At 41.2% G+C, this 17,700-nt stretch overlaps 1 protein-coding gene across 1 annotated transcript; it reads left to right on the forward strand.

Annotated features, from left to right (window-relative positions):
* The first annotated feature begins 5,417 nt into the window (after window positions 1-5,417).
* LOC124127996 lies at window positions 5,418-15,800 on the forward strand. Its single transcript, XM_046491409.2, has 5 exons — window positions 5,418-5,799; window positions 7,151-7,196; window positions 11,007-11,070; window positions 12,233-12,400; window positions 15,488-15,800. Exons 1-5 carry the CDS (start codon window positions 5,493-5,495, stop codon window positions 15,584-15,586), a joined length of 684 nt encoding a protein of 227 aa, XP_046347365.2. The 5' UTR covers window positions 5,418-5,492; the 3' UTR covers window positions 15,587-15,800.
* The last annotated feature ends 1,900 nt before the right edge of the window (window positions 15,801-17,700 follow it).

Below are 17,700 nucleotides of genomic sequence, written 5' to 3' on the forward strand. Positions count from 1 at the left end.
AGCACTACCTGATGATGTTTTATTACCACAACAGTCCTGCAACACAACTCCAAACAAATCTGACGAACTAATCTAAAAGCCTAGCAGTAATCCCTGTAACCCTTTGTTTTCCAACAGCGCTATAGCAACAGCAATGAAGAACTGACAAGACGGCATGTTGTTGTCTTGATAAAGTACCTCAAAGTCCCAGCATTACCGGGGGGTGGGGTAAGGGGTTTCAGCTGTACTTCTGCTGTTGGACCCGTGAAGATTCCGGGGAAGAATAGGTCTTCAGCAACCCATGCTTGCCGTAAAAGGTGACTATGCTTGTCGTAAAAGGCGACTAACGGGATCGGGTGGTCAGGCTCGCTGACTTGGTTGATGCATGTCATCGATCCCAATTAAGTGGGTCGATGCTCATGATATTAATCACTGGATTGTCTGGTCCAGACTCGATTATTTACAGACCGCCGTCATATACCTGGAATATTGCTGAGTGCGGCGTTAAACATCAAACCAACCAACCAACTTCTGCTGTTGTCAATGAGAGCCATTGTAACAGTCTTGCAGAACGGACAAAAGGACCTTCTGCAGTATGAGTGAGTGAGTGAATATTGCTTAACGCCGCATCAGCAATTTTGCAGCTATTCGCGGCGAGAAATGTCTTTTTCATAATCAGATATCAACCAATAGAATAAAAGTGATGTTGAAAATCACTAAAATCTCAGTCTTCTGCAGTATGGAGTGGTCCTGTCGTGCTACCTTCAATTGTCTCATTTATTACATATATTTCAGTGTGAAAGACTGAGTTTTCCGAAGTTGTGAAAAGTGTTATTTTTTCTTATTGCAGTGAACATAGCACTTGATATTTCACTGCTGTAAAAATAACACTTTGAAAGAACTATTGTCATACAAGAGTTACCTTCCCTGAAATGTTCCCCCTTTATCGTGTGAGTCTGGCCCAAACACAAACTGTTGACATTCCTTTTACATTAGTTCCACATTGAAAAGGCAAAATAGTGACATTGATGGAGTTAATATCGCTTCATACCGTGTGTTATTCTCATGAAAATGTTTTGTTAAAAATTGTAAATTTATCATTTAACTCGTCAACCGAGACTCTTCATTTCGCAAAGCGCCATTTTGGTTACTTGACCAGAGTGTATTTTCATTGAAGGTTTTACATTTGTAATGAAATAATTTAATTTTCCTTCAGACAACTACACAAAAAGTATTTAATGAATAGCATATTTCAAGAAAAGGTATATAACTCGATGAGAGAAACATGATATTTCGCGCTTTCACTCGACACATGACATATCTTCTATAACTAACACTACGATAAGATATGTTCTGCAACCAAAGAGCATGTTACGGATGGCCTACCACATGGGTCCTGGGGTGTTTCTTTTAGATTTACCGATGTAACTGAGTTTTCGATGCCCTGACGTCCCAGTTACAATTGATGGCCCACCTTAAAAAAACACCTGTTCATCGTCGTATATAAAAAAAAGTTCAGTAACTTTCTTGGGAACTCTAATCTGCTATGCCATGATGTCGTGCTTGAATGCGAGAATGTCATAAACAATGGGCAACGTAATAAGTGATATCACTTTGTTCGAAGAATGTCCTGATAAATATTGATCTAAACTTCATAACATTTCGAGAATACAAATTGCGGGGAGAGTTACATGCCCCTTATGGAGGCAGACAGCGAACGGTCGTTGGAGAAATTTTATGTTAATTTCTGAATTTAATGTCGCTGTTCAGCCAAAATTGTTAAACGATTTATTTATGTTTAACAATGGGGACCGATTTGATGACTTTCCGGCGGAGAATCGGGTGTTATATTATGCCACGAGCTCAAGGTTGCAGACAGATCGACAAGGTGGAACGGTACACATGTCATACAAAATGGACGACAGGCATGGGATTTTGCTACAGGCTTTACATCGCTTTCCTGAGTTTTCTGGTGTTACTCTTTGGAACTGTATTTCCAATCACACTCTGCAAGTGTTAAAGCACAAGTATTGTCATAGATGCAATCTTCAAACCACCACCAACAGATAGTTTGTTTTGCTCATCTGCAAAAGTTTTCACATGCACATGCGACACGGAATGCACGGACATTTCTTCACTGTTTACATTTGATCCAACATGGCGGCTTGTAATGTCGGGCGACGTCGAAGTTAACCCTGGACCGGCAACGGCAGCTAATACTGCACAAGAAGGAAATGTAACACAAATAGAAGAACAAAGTGTAAGTGAATCCATGAAGTTACTTTCGTGCCAAATAGATATTTTGAATCGAACGATAAACACCATAAACGAAACTCTATCAACCCTCAAAACAACAATGGACAAAAACAACACTAATGTCAATTCAAAATAAGAAGCTGTCAAAAGAGTGAGTGAGTGAGTTAAAATTTTAAGTCACATCGGCAATATTTCAGCCATATCGTGACTATCAATGGTTAAATATAATAAATATATTGAAGCTTATATAAAAACCTGCCAACGAGGGACAGTAAAATAACTAGACTTATCACAGAAATAAAGTTAAAACTAGTATGTAATCATAAAATCAATAGCACGATACAAAACTTGACATTATAAAAACGGGCTATAGATCGCCAGCAACTAAAGGTAGATCACCATGCTAGGGTCAGCTGTCAAAAGAAGAAAACAACGAGATAAAGACGACAATTGACCAACGATCTGTGACGATTTCATCACTTGAAGACGAAGTCCAAGTGAAACTTTCTCTGGGGAAACACAACCTATATTTGGAATAGACATGGAGTGAGTGAATGAGTGAGTGAGTTGGGTTTAACGCCTCTTTTAACAGTATTCCAGTTATATCACGGCGTGTCAGCTTAATATGGGAGCAAAACTCGAAGTGATGCAGGTCTCGGACGTTTACCACTTCGGTGAAACCCACGAGCACCCGTATGGTGCTGATAAACCTAGAAACATAATCGGGACGAACCGGGAATCGAACCCTTAATCACAGGTTTCTGGCGTGCCCAAGGGACGCAACTCTGCACAGCGAGTCGCGGCGCTTTAGACGACTGGGCCACCTGTGCCCTCATTTTCGTTTCATACACCCCATTAATATGTATATGCATAATATCAGTCAATATGAGAGTAGTGGTAACTCTAAAAGTATTTGTAACTATTTGAAGTTTGGTCATGTAGCCTGAATGCAATAAAACATGTCTTGTCTCTTCTTCTTTCGGTTTATGAAAATTTCAGATGGCTTAGTTTTTAAATGCAAAGAAAAGACTGAAAGACATCGGTGATCAAATCTCCGTTAACACAATTTTTTTAACTCTAAGATAGCAGCACACACTCCCTTCCAGTTTACAATAATGCAGGAGTACCGCAACATACCGGAATGTTCATAGGTATACTGCTGGTTGGGATTATATGTATCTCCATGACATGATAATTATCGTATCAATGAATGCATCTATGACAGGAGTGAGTGAGTGAGTGAGTGAGTGAGTTGGGTTTAACGCCGCTTTGAACATTATTCCAGTTATATCACGGCGTGTCAGCTTAATGTGGGAGGAAAGCCCGAAGTGATGCAGGTCTTAGAGGTTTCTACTTCGGTGAAACCCACGAGCACCCGTATGGTGCTGACAAACCTAGAAACATATTCGGGGTGAACCGGGATTCGAACCCACAATCATAGGTTTCTGGCGTGTCCAGGGGACGCAACTCTGCACAGCGAATCGCGGCGCCTTAGACGACTGGGCCACCCGTGCAAAACTCGAAGTGATGCAGGTCTCGGACGTTTACCACTTCGTTGAAACCCACGAGCACCCGTATGGTGCTGATAAATCTAGAAACATAATCGGGACGAACCGGGAATCGAACCCTTAATCACAGGTTTCTGGCGTGCCCAAGGGACGCAACTCTGCACAGCGAGTCGCGGCGCTTTAGACGACTGGGCCACCTGTGCCCCCATTTTCGTTTCATACACCCCATTAATATGTATATGCATAATATCAGTCAATATGAGAGTAGTGGTAACTCTAAAAGTATTTGTAACTATTTGAAGTTTGGTCATGTAGCCTGAATGCAATAAAACATGTCTTGTCTCTTCTTCTTTCGGTTTATGAAAATTTCAGATGGCTTAGTTTTTAAATGCAAAGAAAAGACTGAAAGACATCGGTGATCAAATCTCCGTTAACACAATTTTTTTAACTCTAAGATAGCAGCACACACTCCCTTCCAGTTTACAATAATGCAGGAGTACCGCAACATACCGGAATGTTCATAGGTATACTGCTGGTTGGGATTATATGTATCTCCATGACATGATAATTATCGTATCAATGAATGCATCTATGACAGGAGTGAGTGAGTGAGTGAGTGAGTTGGGTTTAACGCCGCTTTGAACATTATTCCAGTTATATCACGGCGTGTCAGCTTAATGTGGGAGGAAAGCCCGAAGTGATGCAGGTCTTAGAGGTTTCTACTTCGGTGAAACCCACGAGCACCCGTATGGTGCTGACAAACCTAGAAACATAATCGGGGTGAACCGGGATTCGAACCCACAATCATAGGTTTCTGGCGTGTCCAGGGGACGCAACTCTGCACAGCGAATCGCGGCGCCTTAGACGACTGGGCCACCCGTGCCCCCCCCCCCCCCCCCCCCCACCCCCCATGACAGGAAATAATCTCTAGCAGGTACATGTAAGTGTATAATCAGCAAGTAAGTATGAACAATCATAGATCCAATAGATTTTCAAATATTTGAACAAGCACAACGAGGTCTCCTACCTGTTTCGACCTGATTGCGCTTTTATGATTTTATAGTTTCGAATGTTCACTGAGCAGTCAACACAGTCAATATTAACAACATAGTCCGGATGAGCCAATATGATTAACGGCGATTCAACTCGGTGACAGCATAAAGTGTTTGGCTTTATCGATTTCCTTTCCTTCAGCTATTCAGCATCATGTGTTTGCAACCGCTGACGGTTTAGGTGGAAGTCATGTCTACTTTCTATTTGGTCGGACTAAACACATTACTTCTTACAATGCTCTCTGGGAAGAGTTCAATTCAATACGATTTGTGCAACTACTGATATTTTATTTTGTTTTAATGATGATTATCATTAGATATTAGTTGAGAAACAGAAACAAACATTAATGGTCAATGAGACTCGTAGTGGTCACTGCCCCAAGGCGGTAATCTATCTAATATAATGGTCATTGTGACTTGCAGTGGTCACTGCCCCAGGGCCGTATCTTTCCAAAATATTGGCCATTGCGGCGTTATCCTCCCAGTGGACTCTCCCCTGAACCGCCAACAGTCAACTGATTCGTTCAAACTACATGCTACCTACATATTGATTAGAATCTATTTACATATGGTAAAGGAACCAGTCATGTTTGCCAGTTTAAGGATGGCTCAGCAGCTGATATAGAGCGGCACATGCATCCTATCACACAGTCGACACAGATTGACAGTTGAAGAAGTTTGTTCTAAATCCACCAGAATGGTTCTGTCTTTTCCCTGTCACGAGGTTGTTTTGTGCCTGTGCGCGGTGTTTGTGTCATCTGAGCGAATCAGTGGAACTTACTTCAAACGAAGAGAAGTTTTTATGAATAAGATAATTCAGACCGATGCACATTGCCGTGCGCGGGTTGGTAGTAGATTAGATTGTGGAACCTACTGTAACCAGTTCAGCAGATCAATCAGTTTCTTCTATAATAAGGTGAACCAGGATTGTGTCTGTCCACGAATCACTCCAGTCACCAGCGACCTTGTACCTGCACCGGGCTATGCTTTGTACAGCACGAAAGGTAAATCTGTCCTTTGGAATATCGTAAACTTTATTTGTCTCTATCAAAAACAAAATGAGAAATCAAGCTGTGGATGACAACAAAATGGAAGAGCCTCAAGTTATTAGCTGGGTGTGAATATATGTCAGAATAATACTGAAACATATCAAATTCATTATTATATTTTTGTTTTGTGAGCCCCTTTGGCCCATTTCATTTTCATGTCCAGTTATATTTTTTAAGAGAGCACCACACCGAACTGCCTCAATTTCTTTTGTGATCCTGAACCGTATGTTGGCTGCAATAATATTTTCTCTTTTTGAGAGACTGATGCACCTAGCTCAGCATGGTATATACCTCTGTCATATAGCCGGAATATTGCTGCATGCGGCGCTAAACAACAAACAAACATGGTATATTTTATTAATTTCATCTATCGTTATATGTTCATCTTTAGTCCATGAAATGGCTGTATTGCACAATGTTCGAACTCAGTTAATTTTCATAACAGGGGAAGGAGCAGAACCTGCAGTGGAATATGTTTAAAGTAACAGGTGTTTCACAATGAATGGGAATCAATATATTTTTCAAATTTGGTCAGGATTTGGTTGCATGCACTCCGTGTGTTTAGCACCTGTAGCTGTCTTGAGCCTCATTGCAAGAAGAGGTAACCATGTTGCTAGGGCACGATTTATCCCCATGTCCACTCTAATTGTAACGCCAAAGTAGATTTGTGAATAAATTTCCACGCTGATGTAGACATAAATATCTTTTATTGACTTGGGAATTGCTGAAAGTTCAAAAGCGAAGTGATAGTTTTAAAAATACTGCTATTTTGCTTTCTTGTATATCGCTCCAAAGAAGTAATTCATTCCTTGCTGAAATATTTTCAAGAACCAGTTTCACATCCTCCACCTACAGAAGGGTACAACCTGAGGCAAACGGGTTGCCCACCTTAGTATCCTCTTATGACTAGCTTGGGATGCTTGGGGCAATTTTTATCCTAGGTAGTACGAATGGAATGCAAATGGAGATGCTACTTCAAATGATAAAACCAAGATTGGCTCACACATTTTCTTCTTGTTGACCATTAAGATAAAATGGCAAGCCAGGGTACATGCTGACGACATATCATGTTCTACCTATCGCTCTTTAGTATGTGGGCTGGTAAAGTGAGAGTTCTGATTGTAGTCGACACAAAGCCTAATTACATAATGTCCATACAAATAAGGTGAATTGAAATGGGGTTTAATATAACGTTCATGATTATTGCACGTATATAATACGTGCATGTTCGTTAGACGATGATTCTTTAAATATTAACCCACATACTCATATGTACCTCAATATTGTATTTTTTGTTACTTGACAGGCTACCTTGAATTGGGCGTGTCAAATGTCACATGTGGTCAAACAAGGTAGGTTCTGACTGTTTTCCATAGAACGTTAGCCTATTTGGTACACTGCGAAGTTGTTCGCTAACATAATCAAAATAGTATATGAGTGCTGCACAGGCTAAACGTGGGATACCCTGATGATCTCAAAACCGTCTAGCATAGTGGCTGAATCGTTAACACATCACTTCGAAGGTTCAGATTCGATATGAGAAGACATACCTTGAATATTGCTTTAAATCCAACTCACTCACTCACTCACTATCTTCCCCCGTGGGGACCCGGGGAAGATAAGAATGTGTCATCAACTCACCATGGCTGGTCGTAAAAGGCGACCGAATTAGGCAACCTGTTTGGCGTGGGTTGCGCCCCTATGTCGGTGGAGGAAGGGATGCTGGTGGTTGAGGGCACTGGAGCCAGGAACAAGTGTTCCTTTTGCCTAACACAACTTCGACCCTTACTGCACCTAGACGGGTGGTAGAGTTGGCCCGATTGTATCAATCGGCTAGTCACGCCATGCCCTTTCCATGGAAATTTCATTTTCAAAACATGTTCATCATAACAATGCCTTTTCGTTATAAAACATTAATTTTGCCTAGAGTCCTATGCCAGAAGGCGGTGGCTCATGGGCCAATCTGGTTATATAGACCTCTGAATTGTGTGCTCTTAGGAACTGTGTCATGGGCCGAACCAGCCTGGCACTTCTTCTTTAAGATATCATGGCTTTTCATGTCTGCAGTTTCTGGAGTATGACACCTTTGTAGCCCTGGTGTTTCAGGCTGGCTTCGGCTGCAACATCGTCCTTGTTGACACTCGATGGCGGCTGGGGAGTAGGGTTGTTGAATTATTTTATTACACCATATCTGCACACACAATCTGGTTCATGAAAGAATAACAAACGTAGACACTTTGACTGCATTTCGTCTGACGATGAAGCTGCTAAATACTGTTTCTTGGCCTCGGGTTAGTCATTGCATCAGCCGATGGCAATCCATTAAACTTAAACCCATTTGCTATCTCCAAGGGCATTGTTGGTTACCGAGCCATGTTGGAATAACTGGAAACCCAATGGCTGATGCTGCAGCAAAGAGCAGCACTCAACAAATCTGTTTCACCACTTCTGATCCCATGCACTGATTATCAACCCGTGATTAGATCTTACATCTAATTCAAAAGAAGTGGAACACTCCTGTAGGTATAAATAAATTACATGAAATTAAACCAACTGTTGGCTCCACCTACTTGGGTTGTCAGTCCAGATTTGAAGAGGCCATAATACGACGATGTCGTATTGGCCACAGCAGGTATGACCCGTGAAGATTCCGGAGTAGAATAGGTCTTCAGCCACCAATGCTTGCCGTAAAAGGTGACTATGCTTGTCGTAAAAGGCGACTAACGGGATCGGGTGGTCAGGCTCGCTGACTTAGTTGATGCATGTCTTGGATCCCAATTGCGTGGATCGATGCTCATGATGTCAATCACTGGATTGTCTGGTTCAGATTCGATTATTTACAGACCGCCGTCATATAGCTGGAATATTGCTGAGTGCGGCGTTAAACAACAAACTAACCATAGCAGGTATACACATGATTATTTATTGAAAGGTGAGGATCCTCCATTTTTTATCCCTTGTGATGAAAGAATCGCGGTCAAGCATGTCCTGTTTGACTGTGTTGATTTTCCATCACAAGGGATAAATATTTCAAATCATCATCAATAAAGGATCTTTTTGATAGTATTAATTGGTTTTTATTGTTATTCGAAGTAATCGAAGTGATTGATAAGTTTTGAATTGTGTAGATAGCTATGTTTTATATTGGTAATGTATACTTTGTAATTTAGATTGTTAGTGGCTGTATCCTCAAAGGGGGTTGAAGTAGCGTAAAATAATTGTCTCCCCTGAGAGGATATGTAAAACCACATCATTCAAAGTACATTTATTCATACTTAAGTTTTAAACGTAGTATTTTAGTTTCAACTTTTGGCTTTATTGTGTGCCATCACCAGCAGCTGAAGGGATGGTGTAAATCCTGCTGGGGAACCGTGCAGGTAGCTGAAGTATTGTATGTCCAAACGGTCTCTTGTGAGGTGGTTGCTGGTGATCTGTAGTCCATTATTATACTGTATTGTTAAATGAAAGTTTATTCTTTTAAATGTTCTAAACTAGTTTTAAAATCGAAACTGTGGTACTCTAGTTATTATACTGTCCATCGTTAACAGGTTTTTATTTAATTTAGATATAATTATTATAACTGTTTCGTCACGATATGGCTCATATTCGCCGATGTGACGTTAAATTGCTCTCACTCACTATCTATAGTTATCTATAACGCTGAAAAAAGGGAGTATGCTGCCCATGTCATTATCACGTCATAGATATGTATAAAGTATTAGGGTGCATGGAAGAAAACAACAGATATTCTCCCCATCTGACACTAAATTGTTATTTCAGCCTGGCAGTTATCAACAACTACAACTGAATCTTTAACGAATGTGTAAAGCCAACAAGAATTAAGATATATACCAACTAATTATCTATCTTTTAATCTTGTACACATGGGACGTTATCGAACTGAGACCAGTGATTGTGTATTTTAACTTTAGTGTTTATTATTTGCATGCACTGAATAATACTATTGTATCCTATATATTAGGATGGAGACTACACTCGTGAATGAAGGACAATTAAGTTACGCCGTAATGGTCTGACCCCACTTCGCTGGGCAAACTGACGTCTTCTTGCTAACATTGTTCTTTCATAACTGTCAAGCAAGAAGGAGCATCCATATCAGTTATTGGTCGGTGAAAGGTTTATTTTGACTTGTCACATAGCTGAATGGGAAGAAATATGGCAAGATTATGTTAACGATCTCTCATGCTGCGGGTTTTCCCCAAACATCTTCAAACCACTGTGTCCGTACTATGGTAGCTGCAGCGTTGTCTGAGATGCAAAATCCTTGCAGAGTTGCATAACCATTAGCACACCTGTTGCTGCGTGTAGGGTATTTAGCAACATACTGCGGTCAAACAATACCACCACAGCTCTTCCTTGGCCCTCGTTGGTCTTCTGGCGGTACCAACTCTAGTGGTGTTGGAGAGTCCGCCCGGAGAGCGGAAGGTCCGGGGTTCGATTATGGCAGGCATAGTCGCCTTTAACAGCAAGAATGGATTGCTGTAGACCTATTCTACCCTGGATCTTCACGGGTCCCGGCCGTTGTGGTAGTTCGGCCCTGCAATGCATTTGCGGAATGTTTCGAGTCACGTGATTAAACTGAAGCAAATTATTATACAAAGTTATATATGAATCCTTGTTGCTGCTTTGGATTTAAGATAATCACAGATTGAACGGAATATAAAATGTGACTGCGTTAAACCATAAACTAATAATATAGTTATGTTTTATTATGTTAAAATATACTTTGTCTCTAAAAGTCGGGGAACAAAGAGCCCGTCAGTTGGACCTGTCCGAGGGTTTTCAATTTAAGCCACTGCTTATCCCATTTTTATCAAACTCGAATAAAACACAATATTATTCTGAAATTCGGCATCTTAGAAAAGTAATAAGTTTGCTCTTTCCGTATGTCTAGTGTAATAAAGTATAGTTTTGCCCTGAACTATTATAACCCAAGCGTCGTCATGCTTCAACTATAATAGTTCAGCACAAAACTATACCTTATTACACTATAATGGGGGTAAGGCAAATTGTATTATATAAATACAAGGCAGGTTATCGAAATGGACCAGCAACATTGTTTCTAACGTCAATGTTATTCATTTTCCCCTGCAACTTGGGATGAAGACTCAATCGTGAATGACATGTTTCTTACGTTCCAGTGGCATCCTGATGGTTTCAGCCCCAAATTGGTTCAGTTATGATACAAATCCTCAGGACATAACTGTAAGTAATATGCCATGCATCTTCAGTAGGTATTCAATGCACTAGTGTCAGGAGTCAAGATTTCTTTGATGTCTGTGCTAAGATGAGAAAAGATCACATCATATACATATTTATAATGTGTGTTATCACGCGAGTGTGTTTGAGGATGGTCAATATGCTGTAATTGGATTAGGATTAAAACATTGTTTTTAACGAGCCTTGGCGAGCTTAATACATTGTCTTGTTTCCTGATACAATCCCGACCCGTGAAGATTCCGGGGTAGAATTGGTCTTCAGCAACCCATGCTTGCCGTAAAAGGCGACTAACAGGATCGGGTGGTCAGGCTAGCTGACTTGGTTGATGCATGTCATCGATCACAATTGCGTGGATCGATGCTCATGATATTAATCACTGGATTGTCTGGTCCATACTCGATTATTTACAGACCGCCGTCATATAGCTGGAATATTGCTGAGTGCGGCGTAAAACAACCAACCAACTACTTACCATCCCAAAATACACAGGCGTGATAACCTCTTTATCATATCATGGCATTCTTCCATTTTGTGAGGGGCGGTCGGGTAGCCTAGTGGTTGAAGCGTTCGCTCGTCACGCTGAGGACCCCGGTTCGATTCCCGACATGGGTACAATGTGTGAAGCCCATTTCTGGTGTCCCCCGACGTGATGTTGCTGGAATATTGCTAAAAGCGGCGTAAAACCATACTCACTCACTCCATTTTGTGATCCATTTCTCTGCCCATCTCTCGCAACCATTACCTAAACATTGGAAGTTTAGGGAAAATGGAAAATCAACACGCTTGGCAAGTGTTCTCGTTAAACTGTCAAGCAATTTATATCTCCAAAGTTGCCAAAACTTGCAATATATATATTGAAGATTGTAAATAATGGAGAATGGAGTCTGAAAAAGACAACCCAGTGATTGACACCTTGAGCATCGATCTACGCAAATGGGATACGATGACATTCCTCAAGCAAGTAAGCGAGTCTGACCACCGGATTCCGTTTGTTACCTCTAATGACAATCATGGGTTCCCGAAGATCAATTCTTACCTGTATCATATATATATGTATATATTATATCTGTACAATGCTTAAAACATTATCAGGTTTGTGATAAACATCACATCTTACTAATCCCGAAACATTGCTTTGCTTTTGAAGTTTTATCTCGGTCGCCGACTCTACATTGATGAGATTCGCATCCCCCCTAAAACAGTCAAGAGCTCATTGAAGATTATTTGGTTCTACAGTTCAAGCGATACAGAAGTTTGGGTTGCTGGGGATCCAGAGATCGTGACAAATGGAAACTTTTTCATTCCAGATGTTAAGGTATTTTTTCACATAAGTCATATAAATAATAGTTTGTAAAATACGCAGCCAGACGGGGGAGGGTTGGTGGTGTAAATACGGGAACAACTGATTGTTTTCCATTTTTTTTCTGGAACTAAGTCATTTCTCAAACAAATGATCGGACACCAACCTCCAAGTCAAACCCCATGGAATGACTTGCAAATTATCTATTCACATCTGTAAGTCATCATCACTAGGACTATGTGTTGTTTCTTCAGTATGTGCATTGTTATAGACAAACTTTGGACTAGAAAGCCAATATATATCTCATCTAAAAGTAATTGAGTAATTAACTTATTGTATTGAAACATACATGATCAGGATTACAATCATAAAAGGCAATACATTTGGTTGGTTTGTTGTTTAACGCCGCACTCAGCAATATTCCAGCTATATGACGGCGGTCTGTAAATAATCGAGTATGGACCAGACAATCCAGTGATTAAAATCATGAGCATCGATCCATGTACTCGGGATCGATGACATGTTCAACCAAGTCAGCAAGCCTGACCACCCGATCCCGTTAGTCGCCTTTTACGACAAGCATAGTCACCTTTTACGGCAAGCATAGGTTGCTGAAGACCTATTCTACCCCGGAGTCTTCACGGGTCAAAGGCAATACAACTGAGGGTCAAATAAGTTGCAGCAACAATGTAGAATAGGTCCTTTTACATCGGTCAGTGCAATCACGAATGTCCAGAATTTGTCACAGTCGAATGTATATTCAACAACACAAGTTCCTGTGACACCAATATTTTAGTGTATTTTTCAAACATGTAACGGTTGGTTTTCAATATTGTAGTACATGTATGGAATCAAGTCACAAAAACGCAACTGCTACAGAAAAGGTACCCACTACCCAAGAATGGGTATAAAAACATGTGCGTTAACGGGATTCCATATGCATTGTTTAGCATCGTGCTGACAACAACCACTCAGAAAAACAACAAAATAATGCAATTATTCAACATTACGAAATGAGCGTCTCTGAACCTTTGGTATGCTTGAGGCAGGAACAAGTCAACGTGATGTTGCAAGACAATTTAACGTCCACAGAAACACCATTTGGTGTTTATGGCAACGTTGGCAACAGACGAATGCAGTCAGAGACCATCCTCGGAGTGGCAGGCCACGCATAACCAATAGTCGACAAGACAACTGGATTCGAACAACACACCTATGAAATCGATTCCAGCCAGCAACAGTGACTGCAAGAAGCATCCCTGGCCTTCGACGAATATCCTCAGAAACCGTACGTCGCCGCCTCAGATGTGCAGGGATTGTCGCCAGAAGACCCGCCAGAGGTCCCATTTTGACAAGAAACCACCGTCAAGCACGTCTACAGTGGTGCAGACAGCGTCTACGCTGGACGGCCATGCAGTGGGGACAAGTTCTATACACTGACGAGTCTCGTTTTCACCTCAGCCACAGCGATGGACGGATTCGAGTGTACCGACGTCGAGGTGAACGTTACGTCAATCATTGTGTCATGGAAGAAGATCGGTTTTGGGGCGGCAGCGTTATGGTATGGAGTGAGATTACATCAAGACAGAGGACCCGTTTGATAGTGGTAAAGAGAAATCTCAATGGACAGCGCTACAACGTGTTCCACACACACTCCAGGAACTTCGAAACATGCTCCAGCAGATATGGACAGATATCCCACGGAACTTTGTGCGACGCCTGGTCCATTCCATGAGACGAAGATGTGTTGCTTGCATCGCAACGAGAGGCTGGTTGGTTGGTTGGTTGTTTAACGCCGCACTCAGCAATATTCCAGCTATATGACGGCGGTCTGTAAATATTTTAGTCTGGACCAGACAATCCAGTGATTAATATCATGAGCATCGATCCACGCAATTGGGATCAACCAAGCCAGCGAGCCTGACCACCCGATCCCGTTAGTCGCCTTTTACGACAAGCATAGTCACCTTTTACGGCAGGCATGGGTTGCTGAAGACCTATTCCACCCCGGATCTTCACGGGTCGCAACGAGAGGTGGACACACACGCTATTGATTTGTAAAGTGACATTTTGGCATGTTCATGTTATTTTATGAAATCACGCTTTTTCTGAAGTCAGTATGGCAAATTGAACCATTTGAACACTTACAGGAGTCTTTTATCCGTTCCAAACCGAAACCGTTTCAGATTTGGTAAAAAACATAACTTTGCATTAAATCTTATTCAATGTCACAGGAACTTTTGTTGTTCAACATATTATATGAAGCAGTGTCCTTTCTTGGATCAAGAAAGCAGTGTCAGAAGCAGGCAATGCGTCGATGTCATCCGATTATTATTCTGTCCTCACTGGACTTGTTGATATGATGCAAGTCCGTTGGGAGAAGACAATCCCCGTTCCAAAGTTATATCGCCTTATTGAAACGGTTGCCTTGTGAAGTATCTCGAAACGACAACAATAAATAAAAACGACAAAACCCTTTATGCAAAGATCTCAATATGAAACAGATGAGCCGGTCTCACTTGTCTCCTACATTTCTAGTTCATGTGGGTACAGCGGTGGAAAGGAATTTGCTATTTGAAGGTTATTGAACGATATCAGATTGTTCCCGTGTATTTTTAGGTGAACAATTAAGCTCCTCACAGTCCTTTAGGAAATGCTACCTGGAAGTTTAGAGAATAATGTAGTTTTTTCTCGAAGTTGATAACAGTAAACTTAGCTGAACATAGCAGAGCTCTCTATTATACCGGGAGGGTAACGAGGGCCGGGACGGAATTTGGATTGTAATCACTAAGGGAGGTCACTCAATTTTACGACCTGCTATGTGCATGCCACTTAATAATTTTTTTTAGCCACAGCAGCTAACGACATTACATGAGTGTTTGCTGTTCTGTATAACGATTCATGAACAACCTTAGAAGACGCTCCTACCTTTTCATTACCTGTCGTCAGAATGCCTGAGCTGGCACCGCTGATCAGGGTCGCTGTAGTTTGTTTGAACACAGAAGAAAACCAAATAGTGTGAATATGACCATTTAACAGCAATCGCTTCACGTTACAGGAATATCTTGTCCTAAACATTGAATTAACTATGTTTTTATCCAGAAGCTGTCCGACATTGTCACCAGCGTGAGCCTAAAATTCCATGGAACCACAGCAGGATTTGTGGAAAGACAGGACTTCCTGATCCTTGCCCACGAATAGAGTTCACTTGCATTACTCGCCGCCTTTTTGGAAGAGACATTGTATTTGTTTTAAATGTCTCAAATGCAAGGTCAACATAAAAAACAGGAGTATGAGGACCCAAGACAATGCTGCTGATGCACGATCATATTTGAATGTATGGCCAAACTGACCATTGCATTCCCTCGACATTTGTTGTAGGACCGCCTCCGTGGTCTAATTGTAGAGTGTCCGCCTGGAGAGCGGAAGGTCCGGGGTTCGATCCCAAGCCGCGTCATACTAAAAGACGTTAAAAGACGGTACTTGTTGTTACCCTGTCTGGCGATCGGCATTAAGGGGCTAAAACAAGGACTGGTCGGCTCGGAGTCAGTATATTGTGTCTGAGTGTAAAACCTGGCATTTGTTCAACGACTTTGATGCATTAAGGAGCGACCCTGCAGTATGTTTAGTAAAATGATTTGTAAAAGAAAAGCATAATTATATTTGTCGTGTGGCACGTAACTAACGTTTTAATGAACATGGATGGAGTTTACATATTGCAAACTGTACAACAGTGGACACGTGTAGTAAGACCACTCAGCAGGTTTTACAATTGCTCCCCAGGTTTTACAATTGCAATTGCAATTGTAAAACCTTGGGAGCAATTGTAAAACCTGTCGTGAATTTCATCAATTAACTTTGAGTAAGGAAAATATCGTCATCGTCAGACATCCTCTCTTGTGAACAGTCAACGACACAATGCCATGTGGTACGACGCACGCGGTTCTTTCTGCACGTACAGCCCTCTTCTGCACGTGCAGTCCGCGCAGCGGCCCGCGATAACAACTGTTATAAAGCGTGTCTCGTTATACCGCGCTTATTTGCGACCCGTATACCGCGTAAGTATAAGCTCCCAAAATGACATAGTTTAATGGATAGCGGTTTATAAGTTGGACAAACCATTCCACCTCAGGAATGGTATGATTGTATAACCGGGTAGGCACCCTGTGCCTACCCGGTTATACAATCATACCATTCCTTCGGTGTCATGGTTTCTCCATTACATATCATGTGCCCACCATTAGCATGGCACATCCTGTAGTCTGACAATTTACCAAATGAGAAGACGGATCACACATTGAGAAATGTTATTCCACTTGGTCTTAAGCGCGTGTGAAAGCTGCGATCCAACTCTTCCCATTGGTGGTTTATTTTTTTTAAATCTATCGAGATAGTGGGCAAAGGAAGGAACTGTGTGTTGTAGTGCCACAGGAATGCTATATATACACGTCGTGTGAGCTGTATATCATTGTCATGTTGAAAGATTTTGCTAGTATGGTTCTTAGTGAGAATAACTTGCGGCTATTGGATTTAAAAAAAATAGCGTTGGACAGTTATGTTACCTCCATTTAATTATGCTGCAACTGCTAAATAAATCCGTGTACGTGGCACCGAAACGTCTCTGGTAAATGGTAATCCCAGACTCTCCCGTCAGCTCAGCGCTGCATTGACTCGTTGGCTAGGTTATATTCTGCGTGTTTGACACCACTGACGTCGCAGATTGATGATGATGATGATGATGATGATGATGATGATGATGACGTTGCGTCAAAACCACGTCTCTGTCAGGACGTCCTGCTGCCTCGCGAATGCGCTTCTGCACTATCCGGACAATCATCCTTCACAATCGTGGAATTACTGCTGTTCATGTGTTTTGATTATTCCATCAAAACTTTTTTTAATCTGCTTTGTTAATCATAAGCTTTACATATCTTTTATGGGCTAATGTATGTTATAGTATGTATAGCAATGTCACCAATACGTTTCTGTTTATGGAGGAGTACATGCACATAACCTTTGATGCTTGACGTTTAATCTTTTGATATGCTACATTGAAATAAATTGGTTGTTGACACCTGCCTACCTATTTATGAATGAAAATTAAATGGTATTAGGTTAATGAGGTATTATATATATTTATCATATATATTATATATATTTTTAAATACAGATATCAAAGCAATGTTGTATCGAAATATATTATGTGCTGATGTTCTTTGAATGATGGCCATGGTTATACCATGAAGATCCGATTTTGATTCATTGTGGTCTAACCTATACTTAACTGTCATCTTAAAGACTGGAGCGGGTGATAT

The sequence above is a fragment of the Haliotis rufescens genome, unplaced genomic scaffold (genome assembly GCF_023055435.1).
Source record: "Haliotis rufescens isolate VD_foot unplaced genomic scaffold, xgHalRufe1.0.p SCAF_95, whole genome shotgun sequence".
Classification (NCBI taxonomy): domain Eukaryota; kingdom Metazoa; phylum Mollusca; class Gastropoda; order Lepetellida; family Haliotidae; genus Haliotis; species Haliotis rufescens.

Excerpts from the sequence above, each read along its gene's own strand:
- LOC124127996 (XM_046491409.2), top strand. The coding sequence starts at position 5,493 with ATGGTTCTGTCTTTTCCCTGTCACGAGGTTGTTTTGTGCCTGTGCGCG. Across the intron at positions 5,800-7,150 it reads TGCTTTGTACAGCACGAAAG|GCTACCTTGAATTGGGCGTG; the intron begins GTAAATCTGTCC and ends GTTACTTGACAG. Across the intron at positions 11,071-12,232 it reads CAAATCCTCAGGACATAACT|TTTTATCTCGGTCGCCGACT; the intron begins GTAAGTAATATG and ends TTGCTTTTGAAG.